This window comes from Hemiscyllium ocellatum, chromosome 25, assembly GCF_020745735.1.
Source record: "Hemiscyllium ocellatum isolate sHemOce1 chromosome 25, sHemOce1.pat.X.cur, whole genome shotgun sequence".
Taxonomy (NCBI): domain Eukaryota; kingdom Metazoa; phylum Chordata; class Chondrichthyes; order Orectolobiformes; family Hemiscylliidae; genus Hemiscyllium; species Hemiscyllium ocellatum.
The window spans coordinates 838,638-859,066 of NC_083425.1; the positions used below are offsets into that span (position 1 = coordinate 838,638).

The 20,429-nt window shown below is 53.5% G+C and overlaps 1 protein-coding gene across 1 annotated transcript in view; it reads right to left on the minus strand.

Annotated features, from left to right (window-relative positions):
* Nucleotides 1-20,429, minus strand: part of LOC132827933 (rab11 family-interacting protein 4B-like) — a 174,373-nt gene that overhangs the window by 26,253 nt on the left and 127,691 nt on the right. The window contains exons 3-7 of the mRNA XM_060844778.1: nucleotides 19,281-19,363; nucleotides 5,389-5,600; nucleotides 2,728-2,910; nucleotides 2,405-2,539; nucleotides 1,487-1,522 (exon numbers count right to left, since the gene is read on the minus strand). Coding sequence (XP_060700761.1) covers nucleotides 1,487-1,522; nucleotides 2,405-2,539; nucleotides 2,728-2,910; nucleotides 5,389-5,600; nucleotides 19,281-19,363 — 649 coding nt within the window. The remainder of the gene's footprint in view (nucleotides 1-1,486; nucleotides 1,523-2,404; nucleotides 2,540-2,727; nucleotides 2,911-5,388; nucleotides 5,601-19,280; nucleotides 19,364-20,429) is intronic.

The following is a 20,429-nucleotide window of genomic DNA, read 5'->3' on the forward strand; positions in this document are numbered from 1 at the left end:
TATAGTCAATAGGCAGGTACAGAGCTTGTGTATTGCTGAATAAAGACACATTTTATAAAGTTTTTATCTGACACACATCAGGATAATTTGCAAGAATACCAATGTAAGGGAATGTCACACCCTCCTACTGTATGAGTGCTGATTGGTTGACAAAGGGATGGTAAAGGTGTTGCTATGGTGAATATACCAATTGGAGTTAAAAATCACACAACACCAGGTGATAGTCCAACAGGTTTAATTGGAAGCACACTAGCTTTCGGAGCGTCGCTCCTTCATCAGGTGGTGAAGGATTGTCGCTCCATAAGCTAGTGTGTTTCCAATTAAACCTGTTGGACTATAACCTGGTGTTGTGTGATTTTTAACTTTGTCCACCCCAATCCGACATCGGCATCTCCAAATCCTGACTCCCAATTGGATGATAACTGACTGTTTACCACTAATTTGTTTAAATTCTGAATGAGGCAGGTGATTCAATTTGGTCAAGGCACTGACGGCTCAACAAGTGACCCCTTTCATTGATTGTTGGCTGAAGGAGGTGTGTTCTATCCCGAAAGGTCAGTGTCCTTCGCATTAATGTAGGTAACTTCCAACGTGTGCAAATGTAACAGACTGTGAGCCTGACTGGCAATCGTAAATCGGTTTTTTCAACATAATCTTTCACACTCGGGATTATTTAGCAAATGCTGTCTAATCAAAGGACCACATCTAAGTTTGGACACCGTGTTGTGAGTTTTGTAAGTGTAGGCTGGGTGGAGTCAGTCAGTGCTTTGCTTAATGTGAGGAGTCAAAGGGAAACGCTGTTGATGTGATCTGCCAGCCTTGGTACCGCCCACATACCTGGCATCACACAGGTACTGAAGCTCACATACCAGTGTTAGCGCCAAACACGTGTATTACTTCTACATGGAAAAGGTGAAACTGCCTCATGTCTCACTTCACCTGTTGCTGAAATCCTTGAAATACCTTCCCCTTCCAGAACAATCTGTCTTGGAGAGGAACCTGCAGGAGGTGGTGTCCCTGGTATCTAATGCCCTTGTCCTTCTAGATGGAAGTGGTCATGGGTTTGGAAGGTGCCGCCTGAGGATCTTTGGTGAATTCCTGCGGTGCATCTTGTAGAGAGTACACACTGCTGCTACTGAGCGTCGGGGGTAGATGTTTGTGGATGTGGTGCCAATCCAGTGGGCTGGATCTTAAGCTAAGTCTGGTATGATTGGCAATATTGCCTCCATTTTTAAATTCAAGTTTTGTTGTAATTCATGGATGAGTGTGACAGGGAAAGGAATCTGTTTCTCTCTCTTAACTTGGTCATAACTATATACCTAAATGTAGTCAGTCTGCAGAGATCACGGCCTGTACTAGAGAAAGTTTGAAGAAATTCAGGATTGAATCCTGTATAGTTTGCCATTCTCCAGTTTCACCTCCTGCCCACAATGCCGGATTTGTGAGCCCTGGCCCTTTCAGACAGATGTCAGTAAGAATTTCTCACCTTCCAAAGGCCGTGGATGAGATCTTCCTGTTGGGGCTGGAAGGGAAACAACATGACTGTGAGTCAGACACAACCAAGCCCCACAACCTGCTCGTTCCTGTACTTCCCCTCATCAAACAATCTCTCAAACTCTGGTCAGTGTCTGGTCAGTGAACAGTTAGTGTTCAACTAATGTCTGGTCAGAGCCAGGCCAGTGTCCAGAGACCTGAAATCACACAGGCCCTGTGAATTGTTTGAGGGATAGTCCAGGAACACTCTGGCCGGAGTGGTGAATAGGGAGCTCTCGAACTGCATATTGAAATATGTGGGACAAGGGGGAACAGGCTCAAGGGGCAGAATGGCCTCATCCTGTTCCTATTTCCTTTGGTGTGATGGACCTGTTTGTCTCAGTCACCAGTTTTATGGGGTTTTCCTTTTGGGTGCAAACCCTAATCTCAGGGACCCATGAGAATGTTCTGTATGAGGGGTCACATTGAGGTTCCAGGGTCACCACAGGGTCATGGTGGGATCAGCACAATGTTACAGTGGGGTCACGATGGGGTCGCCACAGCGTCACGGTGGGGTCACCACAGGGTCACGGTGGGGTCGCCACAGGGTCATGGTGGGGTCACCACAAGGTCACGCTGGGGCCACCACAGGGTCACAGTGGGGTCAGTAAAGGGTCATGATGGGGTCAGCACAAGGTCACGGTGGGGTCAGCACAGGGTTACAGTGAGGACACCACACGGTCATGGTGGAGTCACCACAGGGTCACAGGGGGGTCAGCACAGGGTCACAGTGGGGTCACCACAGGGTCATGGTGGGGTCACCACAAGGTCACGCTGGGGCCACCACAGGGTCACAGTGGGGTCAGCGCAGGGTCACGGTGGGGTCACCGCAGGGTCATGGTGAGGTCAGCACTGCCTCTCATACACTCACCTGTTTGCTTTCAGTTTTTTGAGGCGTGCCTCCAGGTCATTGAGTAAATTGATCTTCTTAGAGCACTGGGAACAATAGACATCGAGCAGCTCGCTGCCAAACACCGTCCTCATCTTCCGTGGGGTTTGGCCAGCACTGGGAAGACACAGTCAACCCATTAACAACTTTTAAATAACCAATTCCAACCCAGCCCCCCTCCCCCAACCCCCCCCACCCCCAACCCCTGACTAATCCCCGCTCACAGGCTCCCAGTTGACTCTCTCCTGCTCCGGGACAATCCCCATTCCGCTCCCCCTCAGCTCTGCTGTGTACCTCTCACTAACCTGGAGGAAACGGAGGATCCCAGGTCAGAGAAAGCATTGGCTCTGCCCTCATCATCCAGACACGGGCTGCTGGGAATGAAGTCGGTATCATCAGCTTCTCCATAATCTTCATACTGTTCCTCAGTGCTGAGGAGCGAGCTGGTGGAGGGCTCAGAGACCGCTGACAGTGAGTGAGGTTTGTCTCTGTAATGGGGGAGGAGACATAATCAATCTACACACACAGACAATCCACAACATCCTGAAGCGACAAAAACCCAGGAGCCAGCTGATCAGATCCCACTGGGACACTCAGCCCCAGCTACTCACCAAACTCCGTGACCAGGGGCAGGGTCGCTGGCTGATTTCCACCCCCCTCCCCCCGCTCTCTGTAACCCTGGGATCACGGCCCAGAGTGTACCATCGGTTGGGATCATGCAGGAGATCTTGGGGGTGGCACAATGGGGTCATGGTACGGTTCAGTGGGGTCAGGGTGGGGTCATGTTGGAGCCAGAGTGGGGATGAGGGTGTGGGTTCAGGGTGGGGGTGGGGGTCAGGGTGAGGGTCAGGGTGCGGGTCAGGGTGGGGGTGAGGGTGGGGGTTCAGGGTAGGGATTCAGGGTGGGGGGGGTCAGGGTGGGGGTTCAGGGTGGGGGTTCAAGGTGGGTGTCAGGGTACGGTTCAGGGTGGGGGTCAGGGTGGTGGTTAGTGTGGGGGTCAGGGTGGAGGTCAGGATGGGGTTCAGGGTGGGTTTCCGGGTGGGGGTCAGAGTGAGGGTCAGGATGGAGTTCAGGGTGACGGGTCAGGGTGATGGGTCAGGGTGAGGATAAGTGTGAGGGTCAGGGTGGGGGGGTCAGAGTGGGGGGGTCAGAGTGGGGGGTCAGGGTGAGGGTCAGTGTGGGGGTCAGGGTGGGGGGTCAGGGTGGGGGGTCAGGGTGAAGGTCAGGTGGGGGTCAGGGTGGGGTTCAGGGTGGGGTTCAGGGTGAGGATCAGGGTGAGGATCAGGGTGAGGATCAGGGTGGGTTCATGGTGGGAGGTCAGGGTGGGGGTCAGGGTGGTGGGTCAGGATGGGGGGTCAGGGTGGGGGTCAGTGTGAGGGTCAGTGTGGGGGTCAGGGTGGGGGTTCAGGGTGGGGGTCAGGGTGTGGTCAGGGTGGGGGGTCAGGGTGGGGCTCAGGGTGGAGTTAAGGGTGGGGGTCAGTGTCGGGGTCAGGATTGGAGGTCAGTGAGGGGTTCAGTGTGGGGTTCAGGGTGGGGGTCAGGGAGACGGTTCAAGGTGGGTGTCAGGGTGAGGTTCAGGGTGGTGGTTAGTGTGGGGGTCAGGGTGGAGGTCAGGGTGAGGGTCAGGGTGGGGATCAGGGTGGGGGTCAGTGTGGGACTCAGGGTGAGGGGGTCAGGTTGGTGATCTGGATGGGCAGTCAGTATGGGGGTCAGGGTGGGGATCAGTGCAGGGGTCAGGGTGGGGGTCTGGGTGGAGGTCCGGGTGGAGGTCAGGGTGGGGTCACTGTGGGAGTCAGTGTGGCGGTCAGTGTGGGGTTCAGGGTGGGCGGTCAGGGTGGGGGGGGTCAGAGTGTGGTCAGGGTTAGGGTCAGGGTGGGGTCAGGTTGGGGGTCAGGGTGGGGGTTCATGGTGGGGGACAGTGTCGGGGTCAGGATTGGGGGTCAGTGTGGGGCATAGGGTGGAGGTCAGTGTGGTGTTCAGGGTGGGGATTCAAGGTAGGTGTCGGGTGGGGGTCAGTGTGGGGATCAGGGTGGGACTCAGGGTGAGGGGGTCAGGGTGGTGGTCAGGATGGGCTGTCAGTGTGAGGGTCAGTGTGAGGGTCAGTGTGAGGGTCAGGATGGGGGTCAGTGTGAGGGTCAGTGTGAAGGTCAGTGTGGGGGGTCAGGGTGGGGGGTCAGTGTGAGGGTCAGTGTGGGGGTCAGGGTGGGGGGTCAGGGTGGGGGATCAAGGCGGGGGTTCAGGGTGGGGGTCAGTGTGAGGTTCAGGGTGGGGGCTCAGGATGGGGGGGTCAGTGTGAGTGTCAGTGTGGGGGATCAAGGTGGGGGTTCAGGGTGGGGGTTTGGGTAGGGGTCAGGGTGTGGGTCAGGGTGGGGGTTTGGGTGGGGGTCAGTGTGAGGGTCTGGGTGGGGGTCAGGGTGGGGGTCAGGGTGGGGGTCAGGGTGGGGGTCTGGGTGGGGGTCAGGGTGGGGGTCTGGGTGGAGGTCAGAGTGGGGGTCATGGTGGGGGTCAGGGTGGGGGTCAGTGTGAGGGTCTGGATTGGGGTCAGGGTGGGGGTCATGGTGGGGGGTCAGGGTGGGGGGTCAGGGTGGGGGTCTGGGTGGGGGTCAGTGTGAGGGTCAGTGTGAGGGTCAGTGAGAGGGTCTGGGTGGGGGTCTGGGTGGGGGTTAGGGTGGGGGTCAGGGTGGAGGGGTTAGAGTGGGGGTCAGGGTGGGGGGTCAGTGTGAGGGTCAGGGTGTGAGTAAGGGTGGGGGTTCAGGGTGGGGGGGTCAGGGTAGGAGGTCAGTGTGGGGGGTCTGGGTGGGGGTTAGGGTGGGGGTCAGGGTGGGGGGGGTTAGAGTGGGGGTCAGGGTGGGGGGTCAGGGTAGGGGTTCAGGGTGGGGGGGTCTGGGTAGGGGTTCAGGGTGGGGGGGTCAGGGTGGGGGTCAGTGTGAGGGTCAGGGTGTGGGACAGGGTGCTGTGTTACTCACTGTTGGGTGCCAGGCAGGACCAAGTCCACCATGTGGTTATCCTCGTGTTGCTGTCTGGCTGTGTGTGGTGGGTGGAGGGTCTGGGCACTGCCAATGTCCGGTTCATGGGGGATGGTCTGCTGCGCCAGTGTCATGGTGTCATCGTCAGGATAAAGCTCACCCTCACTCTCGGCTGATTCACAATCGAATCCACTGTCTGTACCAGGAGCAGCCTAATGGAGACACCACAACACGTTAGAGAGAGGGACATAACCATCAGAACGAGCCCCAAGGGGCACAACGCAGGGCTCAGGGCCATGGGCTGCAGGAATCTGACAAACACAAGATCAAAGAAATAAACACTCAACAAAAAACAGCAGAGAATTGCAGGTGCAGAAATGAAATCCGAATTCTGGGTCTAGTGACCCTTCATCAGAACATTGAGAAAACTTGGAATGTTAACTCTGCTTCCACTCCAGAGACTTTGCCAGACCTGCTGAGTCTGAAGGGCCTGTACTGTGCTGAGTTGTTCTATGTTCTACGTTCTAGCTCTAATATAGATAGGAGAGGTCCATTCATCAGTCTGGTAGCAGTGGGGAAGTAGCTGTTCTTAAATCTATTGATACGTGTTTTCAAACTTTTGTGTCTTCTGCCCAGCGGAACAGTGTGGGAGGGAGTGTAACAGGCAGGGGGGGGGGGGGGGGGGGGGGGGGTCTTGGTTACTTGGTGCAGTGGGAGTTAGAGACAGAGTCAGTGGAGTGGGAAGCTGGTTTGTGGGATGGACTGGGCTGTGTTCATGACTCCTTGGAGTTTGTTGAAGTCTTGGACAGAGCAGTTGCCGTGCCAAGCTGGGATGCACCCGGACAGAGTGCTTTCTGTGGTGCATTAATAAGCGTTGGTAACCGTTGTGAACATGCTGCATTTCTGTAGCCTCCTCAGGAAGTATGAAGGTGATGCTGTGCTTTCTTGTCTGTAGTGTTGATGTAGATTGTCCATTTTAGATGGTGGAAGCTGAGATAATCAGGACAAGGATCTAAAGAAAATAAACTTATAGCACCAAGAGGATTGAGTGATGGAATGGGAATGACTCCTGCTCTAACAGGGGGCCAGTATGGATGCAATGGGCTCAATGGTGTATCTCTGTGACTCAGGTGAATCTGAGCTGCTCCCTCTCCTGAGGAAGTGAACTCACTGGCACCTGACAGACTCTGAGCTGGGTTTTCACCAACTGGGGTATTCCTGCCACCCACACCCAGTGTACTCCTGCCACCCACACCCAGTGTATTCCTGCCACCCACACCCAGTGTCTTCCTGCCACCCACACCCAGTGTATTCCTGCCACCCACACCCAGGGTATTCCTGCCACCCACACCCAGGGTATTCCTGCCACCCACACCCAGTGTATTCCTGCCACCCACACCCAGTGTCTTCCTGCCACCCACACCCAGTGTCTTCCTGCCACCCACACCCAGTGTATTACTGCCACCCATACCCAGTGTATTCCTGCCACCCACACCCAGTGTATTCCACAGCCCTATCCCCACCCACCCTGTTCCCCATTCCCCCCACATATGTACTCCCCACACCCCAGAACTCCTAGGATTGGCTAAGGTTTGAAAGGGTTAATGTCACAGATGGCCATAAGCTCCACCCACAATGATGAGGTCATATGAATGTATGGAGAGAGTATGTGAGGATCTGAAGGAGTGAGAGTGAACATCCACAAAGTCACAGTTAATGCTGATCACATCAATGAACATGTTGGTAAACTACAGTCTGTTCTAGTTTGGGCCCAGGCAGTGGTTCCACCCTCCCATACCAGAGCAAGCTGCCCCCTCTCCTAAAGAGGGTAATGGTAGCACCTCAGGCTCCATACAGACAATCAATCAAAGGAACAGCAGGAGGAGGCCCTTCAGCCCCTCCAGCCTTTCAGTAAGATCACTGCTGTGTTTCTGTTCTCAGTTCCACATTCCCATCTATCCCACTAACCCTCAATCCCTTCCACTATGAGAAGCCATTTGCCTCTGATCCCTGGCCCCATGACCTTCTCAGACAGACCACCAAAGGTACAGCACTGTCTGAGAGGAACCCATTCTCCTCACCTCTGTCCGGAATTTTAAATCAGTGTCCCCTGGTTCTGCGCTGACCTACAAGAGGAATCCTCTTTTCCACATCCACTTATCAGACTATCCAGGACCTGATACACACCAATCAAACCTCCCCCCACCCACCCCCACCCCCACCCCCACCTCTGAACCCCAGTGTGAACAGGCCCAGTCACTCCGACCACTCCTCATGAGGCAAACCCCTCACTTTACGAATCCACCTCATAACCCTCTGAGTGAACCCCTCCCACCACAATCACATCCTTCCTTCAATAAGGAAACCATTGCAGCACACAGTGTTGGAGATGTGGTCTTACCGAGACTCTGTACAACTGCAGCGTAATGTCCCTTACTTTTATGTTCGATCCCTCTCATAATAAAGGACAGCTTTCCATTAGCCTTCTAACCTACTTTCACCTTCTGTAGCTTCTGTGCCTCAAGTTGTCTCCAGAATGTGACTGAAAAGAAGTTCTGGAATTTACATATTAATGAGCCGAAACCTGCAATGCATTCTAAAATTTGAAATATTTAACAACAATTTAGGTTTGTTCCATGTTTCAGAGAACATCTCTGGGACACCCGCACCCATCAAACCCACTGCCTCGTGGCTGAACACTTCAACTCCCCTTCCCCCTCCATCGAGGACATGCAGATCCTGGGCCTCCTCCAATCCCAAACCATTACCACCCGAGGCTTGGAGGAGGAACATCTCACCTTCCGCCTTGGGACCCTGCATCCACCCAGCTTCCTCGTTTCCCCTCCCCCTACATTATCCCAGTCCCAAGCCTCCAACTCAGCACCACCCTCCGGACCTGCCCATCACTCCCCCCTCTGACCCATCACCTTCTCTCTCACCCTCATCCACCTATCACTTTCTCAGCTACATTCCACCCAACCCCACCCCCTCCCATTTATCTCTCTCAGCCCCCGCCCCACAAACCCTATTCCTGATGAAGGGCTCTGGACTGAAACATCGCTTTTCCTGCCCCCGGATGCTGCCTGACCAGCTGTGCTTTTCCAGCACCACACCCTCAATTCTGATCTCCACCATCTGCAGTCCTCACTCTCTCGTTGTTTAATATATTGTTTTAATTGCACAACTTATCTTTTGCTATAAATTCTGTGTCTTATGATCCTGCCCCACTAGCTCCCTGATGGAGGAGCAGTGCTCTGAAAGCTAGTGCTTCCAAATGAACCTGTTGGATTATAACCTGGTGTTGTGTGATTTGTAATCTTGTCCACCCCAGTCCAACACTAGCACCTCCACACTGTGGGAAGTGGGATCGAGCCACGTTCTCTGTGTGAACAGGCCTTGGCGTTGATGCAGGCCCGAACAAGGACCAGGTGAAGAAGTGATCTGTTGTACTGTGTCCGACAGGAAGGGGATGAGGTTACAGGCTGGAAAAGAACGATTGCTGCTGTTTCAGTATTGCCGGATCCCACCTGGTTATCTAAAGAGGGAGACTGTCAGGATTCTGTGTCGTTAGGACTGTCATTGATGACCTGAGAGAAAGAGGGTTGGCCTTTGTTAGTCTTGGTGGTGATCTCAGTGTTCAGGGATTTCACACTGAAACTGCTGCTGCATGTGACTCCAACAGGAGCAGTGACTGACTGGGGAGGGAGGGGTCCCACAGAGTGGAAGCTGAAATGCAGTTTCATGGTATGCAAGGCACGTTTATCGCAGCAATGACGGCTTGGCTGAATTGGCTGTTTAATGAAAATCTCTTTGTTCGAAATATTATTTATCTGTTCATGATTGAATGAGTTAACTAGAACCCGTTACATGGTTAACTGGAAATACTCATCACTGAGTGAAGGAATCTGAACCACTGAGAATGGCAATGAATTCACAGAAGATGCTGATCGCTGGAAATAGCAGGGAGTTCACCAGAAACACCACTCTCCGTGGGGACCAGCAGGTCAACCCTTGCTCCTCAACACAAGGTATTATTATGGAAGGTAGGGCCGGTTTACGTTCCTCAAGGACAAAGTCACATGACACCAGGATACAGTCTGACAGGATTATTTCAAATCACAGACTTCCAGAGCACTGCCCCTTCATCAGGTGACGTTCCGGTGTCACATGATTCTGACATTGTCCACCCCAGTCCAACACAGGCCCCTTCACACCCTCAAGAAGGGAAGGGCTTCACACACGGGTTCACCCTCTAATGCTCACACCCATGAGTCAACACCCATGCTCACATAACCCCCTGTCAAATTCAACACGGAGTGGCCCCAATCGTTCCCTCAGACTCTGGGACGTTGGCTTTTAAACCTCGGGCTGTGACCCCACAGGCAGCGACGCTACTGCCCCTCACATAACGACAAGACATCACCGCGGGCAGCAGGGGAAAAGGTCCTCTGTCACACTCACACACACTCACACACACACTCACACACACACACACACTCTCACACACACACGCACACATTCACTCACACACACACTCATCTCACACACACACACACACTCACACATTCTCACACACACACACTCACACACACACACACACACACTCACTCTCACACACACACACACACTCACACACACTCACACATTCTCACACACACACATTCACTCACACACACACACACACACACTCACACACACACACACACTCATTCTCACACACACACTCATTCTCTCACACACTCACACATTCACTCACACACACTCACACTCACACACACATTCACTCACACACTCACACACACACACACACTCACACTCATTCTCACACACACACACACACACTCACACACACTCACACATTCACTCACACACTCACACTCACACACACATTCACTCACACACTCACACACACACACACTCACACTCATTCTCACACTCACACTCATTCTCACACACACACACTCACACACACTCACACACACTCATTCTCACACACACACTCATTCTCACACACACACACACTCACACACGCTCACACACACATTCACTCACACAAACTCACACTCACACACATTCTCACACTCTCACTCACACACTCACATTCACACACTCACACACTCTCACACTCACATTCACACACTCACACACACTCACACACACACACTCACACACACTCACACACACACACACTCACACATTCACTCACACACACTCACACTCACTCACACATTCACTCACACATTCACTCACACACTCACACACACACACACATTCACTCACACACTCACACACACACACACTCATTCTCTCACACACACTCATTCTCACACACACACACACTCATTCTCACACACACACACACTCACACACGCTCACACACATTCACTCACACACACTCACACTCACACACATTCTCACACACACACACACTCACACTCTCACTCACACACTCACATTCACACACACACTCACACACTCACACCCACTCACACACTCTCACACTCACACACACTCACACTCACACACACTCACGCTCATGCACACTCATGCTCATGCACACACAGACACACACACACTCACACACACCCACACACACACACTCACACTCATTCACACACACACACTCACACACACACATTCACACATACACACTCACACTCACATTCACACACACACACTCACACTCATTCACACACACACACTCACACTCATTCACACACTCACACTCATTCACACACTCACATTCACATGCACACACTCTCACACACACACACACTCACATTCACACGCACACACCCACACTCACATTCACATGCACACACACACAGATACACACACGCACACACAGACACACACTCACACACACCTACACACACCCATAGACACTCACACACACCTACACACACTCACACATTCACAAATACACACAGACACACATACACATTCACAAACACACACAGTCACACACACTCACACACAGACACACACACTCACACACAGACACACACTCACACAGACACACCCACACACACAGACACGGACACACGCTCACACAGCCACACGGGCACATAGCCACACGGGGACACACACACTCTCTCACACACACACACACCCACACACACACTCCCTCTCACACACTCACAGCCACTCTCACATATTCACAAACACACACACAGACACACACACACAGATACACAGACACACACTCACACACACCCACGCACACCCACACATTCACAAACACACAGATACACACAGACACACATCCACACACACAGACACACACTCACACACACCCACACATTCACAAACACATACTCATACACAGACACACACCCACACACACAGACACACACTCACACACACTCACACTCACACACACACTCATTCTCACACTCACACTCATTCTCACACACACACACTCACACACACTCACACACACACACACATTCACTCACACACACTCATTCTCACACACACACTCACACACGCTCACACACACATTCACTCACACACACTCACACACACTCACACTCATTCTCACACACACACACACTCACACTCTCACTCACACACTCACATTCACACACACTCACACTCACACACTCACACACTCACACTCACACACACTCACACACACACAGACACACACACACTCACACACACCCACACACACACACTCACACTCATTCACACACACACACTCACACTCACATTCACACACACACACTCACACTCACATTCACACACACACACTCACACTAATTCACACACACACACTCACACTCACACTCATACACACACTCACACTCATACACACACTCACATTCACATGCACACACTCTCACACACACACACTCACATTCACACGCACACACCCACACTCACATTCACATGCACACACACACAGATACACACACGCACACACAGACACACACTCACACACACCTACACACACCCATAGACACTCACACACACCTACACACACTCACACATTCACAAATACACACAGACACATTCACAAACACACACAGTCACACACACTCACACACAGACACACACACTCACACACAGACACACACTCACACAGACACACCCACACACACAGACACGGACACACATTCACACAGCCACACGGGCACATAGCCACACGGGGACACACACACTCTCTCTCACACACACACACACCCACACACACACTCCCTCTCACACACTCACAGCCACTCTCACATATTCACAAACACACACACAGACACACACACACAGATACACAGACACACACTCACACACACCCACGCACACCCACACATTCACAAACACACAGATACACACAGACACACATCCACACACACAGACACACACTCACACACACCCACACATTCACAAACACACACTCATACACAGACACACACCCACACACACAGACACACACTCACACACACCCACACATTCACAAACACACACAGGCACACACCCACACACACAGACAGACACACACACCCCCACACACATTCACAAACACACACAGACACACACACACTCACACACATACATTCATACACAGACACACACACAGACACACACCCACACACACACAGACACACTCACACACACCCACTCACACACATACACACAGACGCACACCCACACACACTCACACACACCCACACATTCACACAGACACACAGACACACACTCTCTCACACACACTCACTCACACACACTCACTCACACACACTCACTCACACACACACACACACACACACACACACACCCACACACACACAGACACACACTCACACACTGACACACACTCACACACGGACACACACTCACACGGACACACACTCACACGGACACACACACTCACACACCCACACACACAGACGCACACCCACACACACACACACACAGGCGCACACCCACACACACACACAGGCGCACACCCACACACACATGCGCACACCCACACACACATACGCACACCCACACACACACACACACACATACACACACACACATAGACACACCCACTCCAGGGTGTTAAGTAGAAATACTGAGTGTTAAGATTGACCATAGAGCAGTAAATTAACTGGAAACACTGAGCACAAGGTCACAGCCCTGAGGGGAACTCGATGAAATAGCAACAAGTTTCACAGAAACCCAAGGCTTGAAGGTCCAACAACGATGTACACCAGAACGTTACCGAGGAACACGAAACCATAACATACAGCAGGGAAACAGATAGAAATCTGACACACTGACACGCAATCGTTAATTATCTGGAAACTCTCAGCACTGAGTTAATGACAATAACGAACACCAGGTTTGAGCAGTGAGCTCTCTACAGACACTGAGCACTGAGATAAAACAGCAAGTTAAGTAGAAACACAAGCACAAAGACACAGTGAGTTAATCAGATAAACTAACTACTGGGATACAGCTTTGAGTTAACAAGAAACAGTAACCACTAACTTACAGCAATGAGTTTAGTAGAAAGAGACAACACTGCATTAAGTTGAAATAGTAAATGCTGAGATACAACAACCAATGAACCAGGAACGTTCAGCACTAAGGTACAGCAGTGATTTAATTAGAAACAGGAAACACTGAGATACCGGTTGGAGTTAACCAGGATCACTAAGCACTAAGATACAGCACAATGTTAACAAGAAACACGAAGCATTAAGATAAAGCAGGGGGTGAAGTAAAAACGCTACTAACTAAAAACCCCACTAACTAAGCTCCATCGGGGGGTAACTTGCCTTCCCCAGGTTACAGCAGCAACTTACTTTCAGTAAAAGGAAATGTTTATCGGTATGTTGTGGGGTCAGGCTGATGGACTGGAAATCTCGGTGTTGCTGGTATCAGTGATGATCCACAGGGAACAGATCCTTCTCTTCCAGGACGGACCGAGCAATTGATCCGGTGTTTGCAGGAACTGACCAGAATCATGGGTTACCCCAGTCTCTGGGTGAGGAGCTGTGTCTGACTCTGTGTGTCTGTGTGTCTGTGTGTGTGTGTGTGTGTGTGTGAAAGTGAGGCTCGAACAGTGAGCCCATTGTTCCCTGGCACTGAGAGACTGACACTCCAGACACACACCCCCCTCACACACCCCCCTCACACACTCCAGACACCCCCCCTCACACATCCCCCTCACGCACCCCCCTCACACCCCCCCCTCACACACTCCAGACACACACCCCCCTCACACACTCCAGACACCCCCCCCTCACACCCCCCCACACACTCCAGACACACCCCCCCCTCACACACCCCCCTCACACACTCCAGACACCCCCCTCACACACCCCCCTCACGCACCCCCCTCACACCCCCCCTCACACCCCCCCACACACTCCAGACACACACCCCCTCACACACTCCCCTCACACACTCCAGACACACACCCCCTCACACACTCCCCTCACACACCCCCCTCACACACTCCCCTCACACACCCCCCTCACACACCCCCTCACACACTCCAGACACACACCCCCCTCACACCCCCCCTCATACCCCCCCTTCACACCCCCCCTCACACACTCCAGACACACACCCCCCTCACACACCCCCCTCACACACTCCAGACACACACTCCAGACACACGGCCCCCTCACACACTCCAGACACACACCCCCCCTCACACACCCCCCTCACACACCCCCCCACACACTCCAGACACACACCCCCCCCACACCCCCCTCACACACTCCAGACACACACACCCCTCACACACCCCCCTCACGCACCCCCCTCACACACTCCAGACACACACACCCCTCACATACCCCGCCTCACACACCCCCCCTCACACACACCCCTCACACACTCCAGACACACCCCCCTCACACACTCCCCTCACACACCCCCCTCACACACTCCACACACACAGCTCCCGCACACACTCCAGACACACACACCCCTCACACACTCCCTCGCTCATCCACTCACTCACTCACCCACTCACTCACTCGCCCACTCACTCACCCACTCACCCACTTATTCGACTACTCACTCACTCCTCACTCACTCCCTTCCTCACTCACTCACTGTCTCACCCACTCACTCACTCTCTCACCCACTGACTCCCTGGGTCACTCACCCACTCACTCGCTCACCCACTCACTCTTCGCTCCCTCCTTCTCTCACTCACCCACTCGTTCACTCACTCCTCACTCATTCCTCACTCACTCACTCACTCACCCACTCACTCACTCCTCGCTCACTCACCCACTCAACCATTCTCTCCCTCGTTCACTCACTCACTCACCCATTCACTTGGTGGGGGAGGGAGGGGATGGTACACACTGCAGTTACTGAGTGTCAGTGGGGGGAGGGAGGGGATGGTACACACTGCTGTTACTGAGTGTCGGTGGGGGGGGAGGGAGGGGATGGTACACACTGCTGCTACTGAGTGTCGGTGGAGGGAGGGAGGGGATGGTACACACTGCTGCTACTGAGTGTCGGTGGGGGGGGGAGGGAGGGTTTTTTTTGGTGGATGTGGAGCCAATCAAGTAGGTTGCTTTATCCTGGATGGTCAATGATAAAAGCCAGGATAATGACAGTGGGGGATTCCCTGATGGTAATACCGTTGAATGTGAAGGGCTGGTGGTTAGTGTCTCTTATTAATGATGGTCATTGTCTGGCATTGTGTGGCACAATGTTAATCACCACTTGTCAGCCCAAGCCTGGATAGTGTCCAGATCTTGTTGCATTTGACCACAGACTGCTTCAGTATCTGAGGAGTTGTGAATGGGGCTGAACATTGTGCAATCATCAGTGAACATCCCTAATTCTGACCTTATGACAGAGGGAAGGTCATTGATGAAGCAGCTGAAGATGGTTGGGCCAAGGACACTATCCTGAGGAACTCCTGCAGAGATGTCCTGGAGCTGAGGTAACTGACCCTCCACAACCACAACCATCTTGCTCTGTGCCAGTTATATCTCGAACCAGTGGAGAGTTTAGCCCCTGATACCCATTGATTCCAGTTTTGCCAGGGCTCCTTGATGCCTTACTCCGTCAAATACGGCCTTGATATCAAGAGCTGTCCCTCTCCCCACCCCTCTGGAATTCAGCTCCTTTATCCATGTTTGACCCAAGGCTGTAATGAGGTCAGGAACTGAGTGACCCTGGCAAAACCCAAACTGGGGGTCACTGAGCAGGTTATTGCTGAGCAAGTGCTGCTTGATAGCCCTGTTACTGACACCGTCCATCACGTTACTGATGATGGAGAGTAGACTGATGGGGTGGGAACTGGCCAGGCTGGATTTGTCCTGCTTTTGCGTACAGGACATACCGGGGCAATTTTACCCATTATCGGGTAGATGCCATTGTTGTAACTGTACTGCAGGAGCTTGGCTCAGGGAGCAGCATGTTCTGGGGCACACGTTTTCAGTCCTACTGCTGGAATGTTCTCAGGGCCCATTGCCTTTGCAGTATCCAGTGCCTCCAACTGTTTCTTGATATCAAGTGGAGTGAATAGAATTGGCTGGAGACTGGAATCTGTGATCACTGGAGGAGCCCAAGACAGATCATCCACTCAGCACTTCTGACCGAAGATTGTTGCAAATGCATCAGCCTTAATTTTTGCTCTGATGTGCTGGGCTCTTCCATCATTGAGGTTGGGATATCTGTGGAGCCGCCTCCTCCAGTGAGTTGTGTAATTGTCTATCACCTTCCTGATTGGATGTTTGGGTTAAATTAAAATTCACACATTACTGCTTAAACATCTCTCCCAAACAGAGGGAGAATTTCTCTGTCCCCTCTGTCCAGACCCTCAAGACAGAAACAATCCCTCAGCACTCCATCTCCTCACCACCCTCACTCCTCACAGGACTGAGGCCGACAGTGACAGGAGGCTGGGAGTAAGGGGGGAGTATGTGAGGGAGAGGGAGAGAGGGTGAGGGTGAGGGGAGAGACAGACAGACAGATAGAGAGAGAGGGAGGGGAGAGACAGTCAGGGTGAGGGTGAGGGTGAGGGTGAGGGTGAGGGGAGAGACAGACAGAGAGAGGAAGGGGGAGACAGTGAGGGTGAGGGGAGAGACAGAGAGAGGGAGGGGGAGACAGTGAGGGTGAGGGAGAGGGTGAGGGGAGAGACAGACAGAGAGAGGGAGGGGGAGACAGTGAGGGTGAGGGTGAGGGTGAGGGTGAGGGTGAGGGTGAGGGGAGAGACAGAGAGAGGGAGGGGGAGACAGTGAGGGTGAGGGTGAGGGTGAGGGGAGAGACAGACAGAGAGAGGGAGGGGGAGACAGTGAGGGTGAGGGGAGAGACAGAGAGAGGGAGGGGGAGACAGTGAGGATGAGGGGAGAGACAGAGAGAGGGGGAGGAAGTGAGGGTGAGAGGAGGGGGAGACAGTGAGGGTGAGGGTGAGGGTGAGGGTGAGGGGAGAGACAGAGAGAGAGAGGGGGAGATGGTGAGGGAGTGAAAGGGGTAGAGGGTGGGGCTTTTGCTACCTCTGATGACATCACCTCCCATGAGTGCTGACCACCCACAGGCAGTGGCCTCACTTTGGGAAATTCCTGCTTTAGCCATTTGGAAAATGGTCAGTTTTGCCTGAGCTCCTTTTGGGAAATGTATTCTGTCTCTGACCTTACCCTGACCACACCCTGACCCTGGAACATACCCTGACCCTGGACCTTACCCTGACCACACCCTGACCCTGGAACATACCCTGACCCTGGACCTTACCCTGACCATGCCCTGACCCTGGACCATACCCTGACCCTGGACCTTACCCTGACCACACCCTGACCCTGGAACATACCCTGACCCTGGACCTTACCCTGACCATACCCTGACCCTGGACCTTACCCTGACCATGCCCTGACCCTGGACCATACCCTGACCCTGGACCTTACCCTGACCATACCCTGACCCTGGACCATACCCTCCCTGACAACTTCCTCAAGTTCATTTCTTATTTGACCCAAAAATCTGCTCTCCTTGTACCGGGTCAGGGGTCACAGGTCATCAGGCACCAGCTCAGGGGAACAGTGTCAGGGGTCACAGGTCAGCAGGCACCAGCTCGGGGGTTCCAGGTCAGGGGTCACAGGTCAGCAGACACCAGCTCAGGGGGTACTGAGTTGGGATGACTGCTCAGTGCACCCAGTGTAGTTGGTGAGTGTGTGATCCATGTGCAGTTTCCAATCTGTTCCTCCAGTTGGTCACGGGAACACTCTGGGCAAACACCTCGATATTTATAGCATTCATCAACACCTTCTGAAAATATCAGCAACTCAGAATGTTCCAGAAACAGATAGGAATCATTCCTTCAATTCAGAAGAATGCTTTGTAGAGAAAATGGAGCAATGAGAATATAGCAGGCCATTCTGCCCATCAACCTGTTTCTCCTTTCACTAAAACTCATGACCAATCAGAGCGACGGCCAGATTGAGACAGTGGGAGTTGGAGGGTGAGTAGGGAGGAGGGGAGAGAATGAGGAGGGTGAGGGGATCAGGATTGTGTCTGTAACATACGGCAAGATTTCCCAACTGACCAATGGCATGCAGAGTTGGGATCTGACAATGTCATGCGAACCGCAGGCTCCATCAGCCCTGCAGCCAATCACAATCCTCCAAATTCACAACTCTAATTGGTGGAGGATTGACACCATCAGCCAATCAAGATGATGGACACAGCAAATGATTGATTAACTCAGTCCATCACAGTGATCAACTCCAATGGAACCAATCAGAGCTGGAGGGAGGTGAGACACTGGATTCCCCTGGGATTGGGAATGACCAGGTATTCCCCAATGCCGGCCTGAGACTGCACTGGGACAGGTCACATTCTCAAATACCTCCTTCAGCCAGGCAACACACATCCACAAACCCCATTCCCACTCTCCCACTGAGATTCCAGACAGAATCCGGGCTGGAATATACCTGGTGACAGTAATAATCTTCATACACCATGTCAAAGTGAGGGTTATCCAGACCCAGGACAGATCCCAATCGATCATCGCAACCTGTCAACACAAACAAAACAGATCACAGCAGGGACCCGCACAACACACCCACACACCGCCCCTCACGGGGGTACACACCCACACCCACACACTGCCCCTCACTGGGGTACACACCCCCACACACTGACTCTCACTGGGGTACACACCCACACACCGCCCCTCGCTGGGGTACACACCCACACACCGCCCCTCACTGGGGTACAGACCCACACCCACACACCGCCCCACACTGGGGTACACACCCACACCCACACACCGCCCCTCACTGGGGTACACACCCACACACCACCCCTCACTGGGATACACACCCACACACCGCCCCTCGCTGGGATACACACCCACACACCGCCCCTCGCTGGGATACACACCCACACCCACACACCACCCCTCGCTGGGATACACACCCACACACCGCCCCTCGCTGGGATACACACCCACACCCACACACCGCCCCACACTGGGGTACACACCCACACCCACACACCACCCCTCACTGGGATACACACCCACACACCGCCCCTCGCTGGGATACACACCCACACACCGCCCCTCACTGGGGTACACACCCACACACCGCCCCTCGCTGGGATACACACCCACACACCGCCCCTCACTGGGGTACACACCCACACACCGCCCCTCGCTGGGATACACACCCACACACCGCCCCTCACTGGGGTACACACCCACACACCGCCCCTCGCTGGGATACACACCCACACACCGCCCCTCACTGGGGTACACACCCACACACCGCCCCTCGCTGGGATACACACCCACACACCGCCCCTCGCTGGGGTACACACCCACACACCACCCCTCGCTGGGATACACACCCACACACCGCCCCTCGCTGGGGTACACACCCACACACCGCCCCTCGCTGGGATACACACCCACACACCGCCCCTCGCTGGAATACACACCCACACACCGCCCCTCACTGGGGTACACACCCACACACCGCCCCTCGCTGGAATACACACCCACACACCGCCCCTCACTGGGGTACACACCCACACACCGCCCCTCACTGGGGTACACAGCCCCACACACCGCCCCTCAC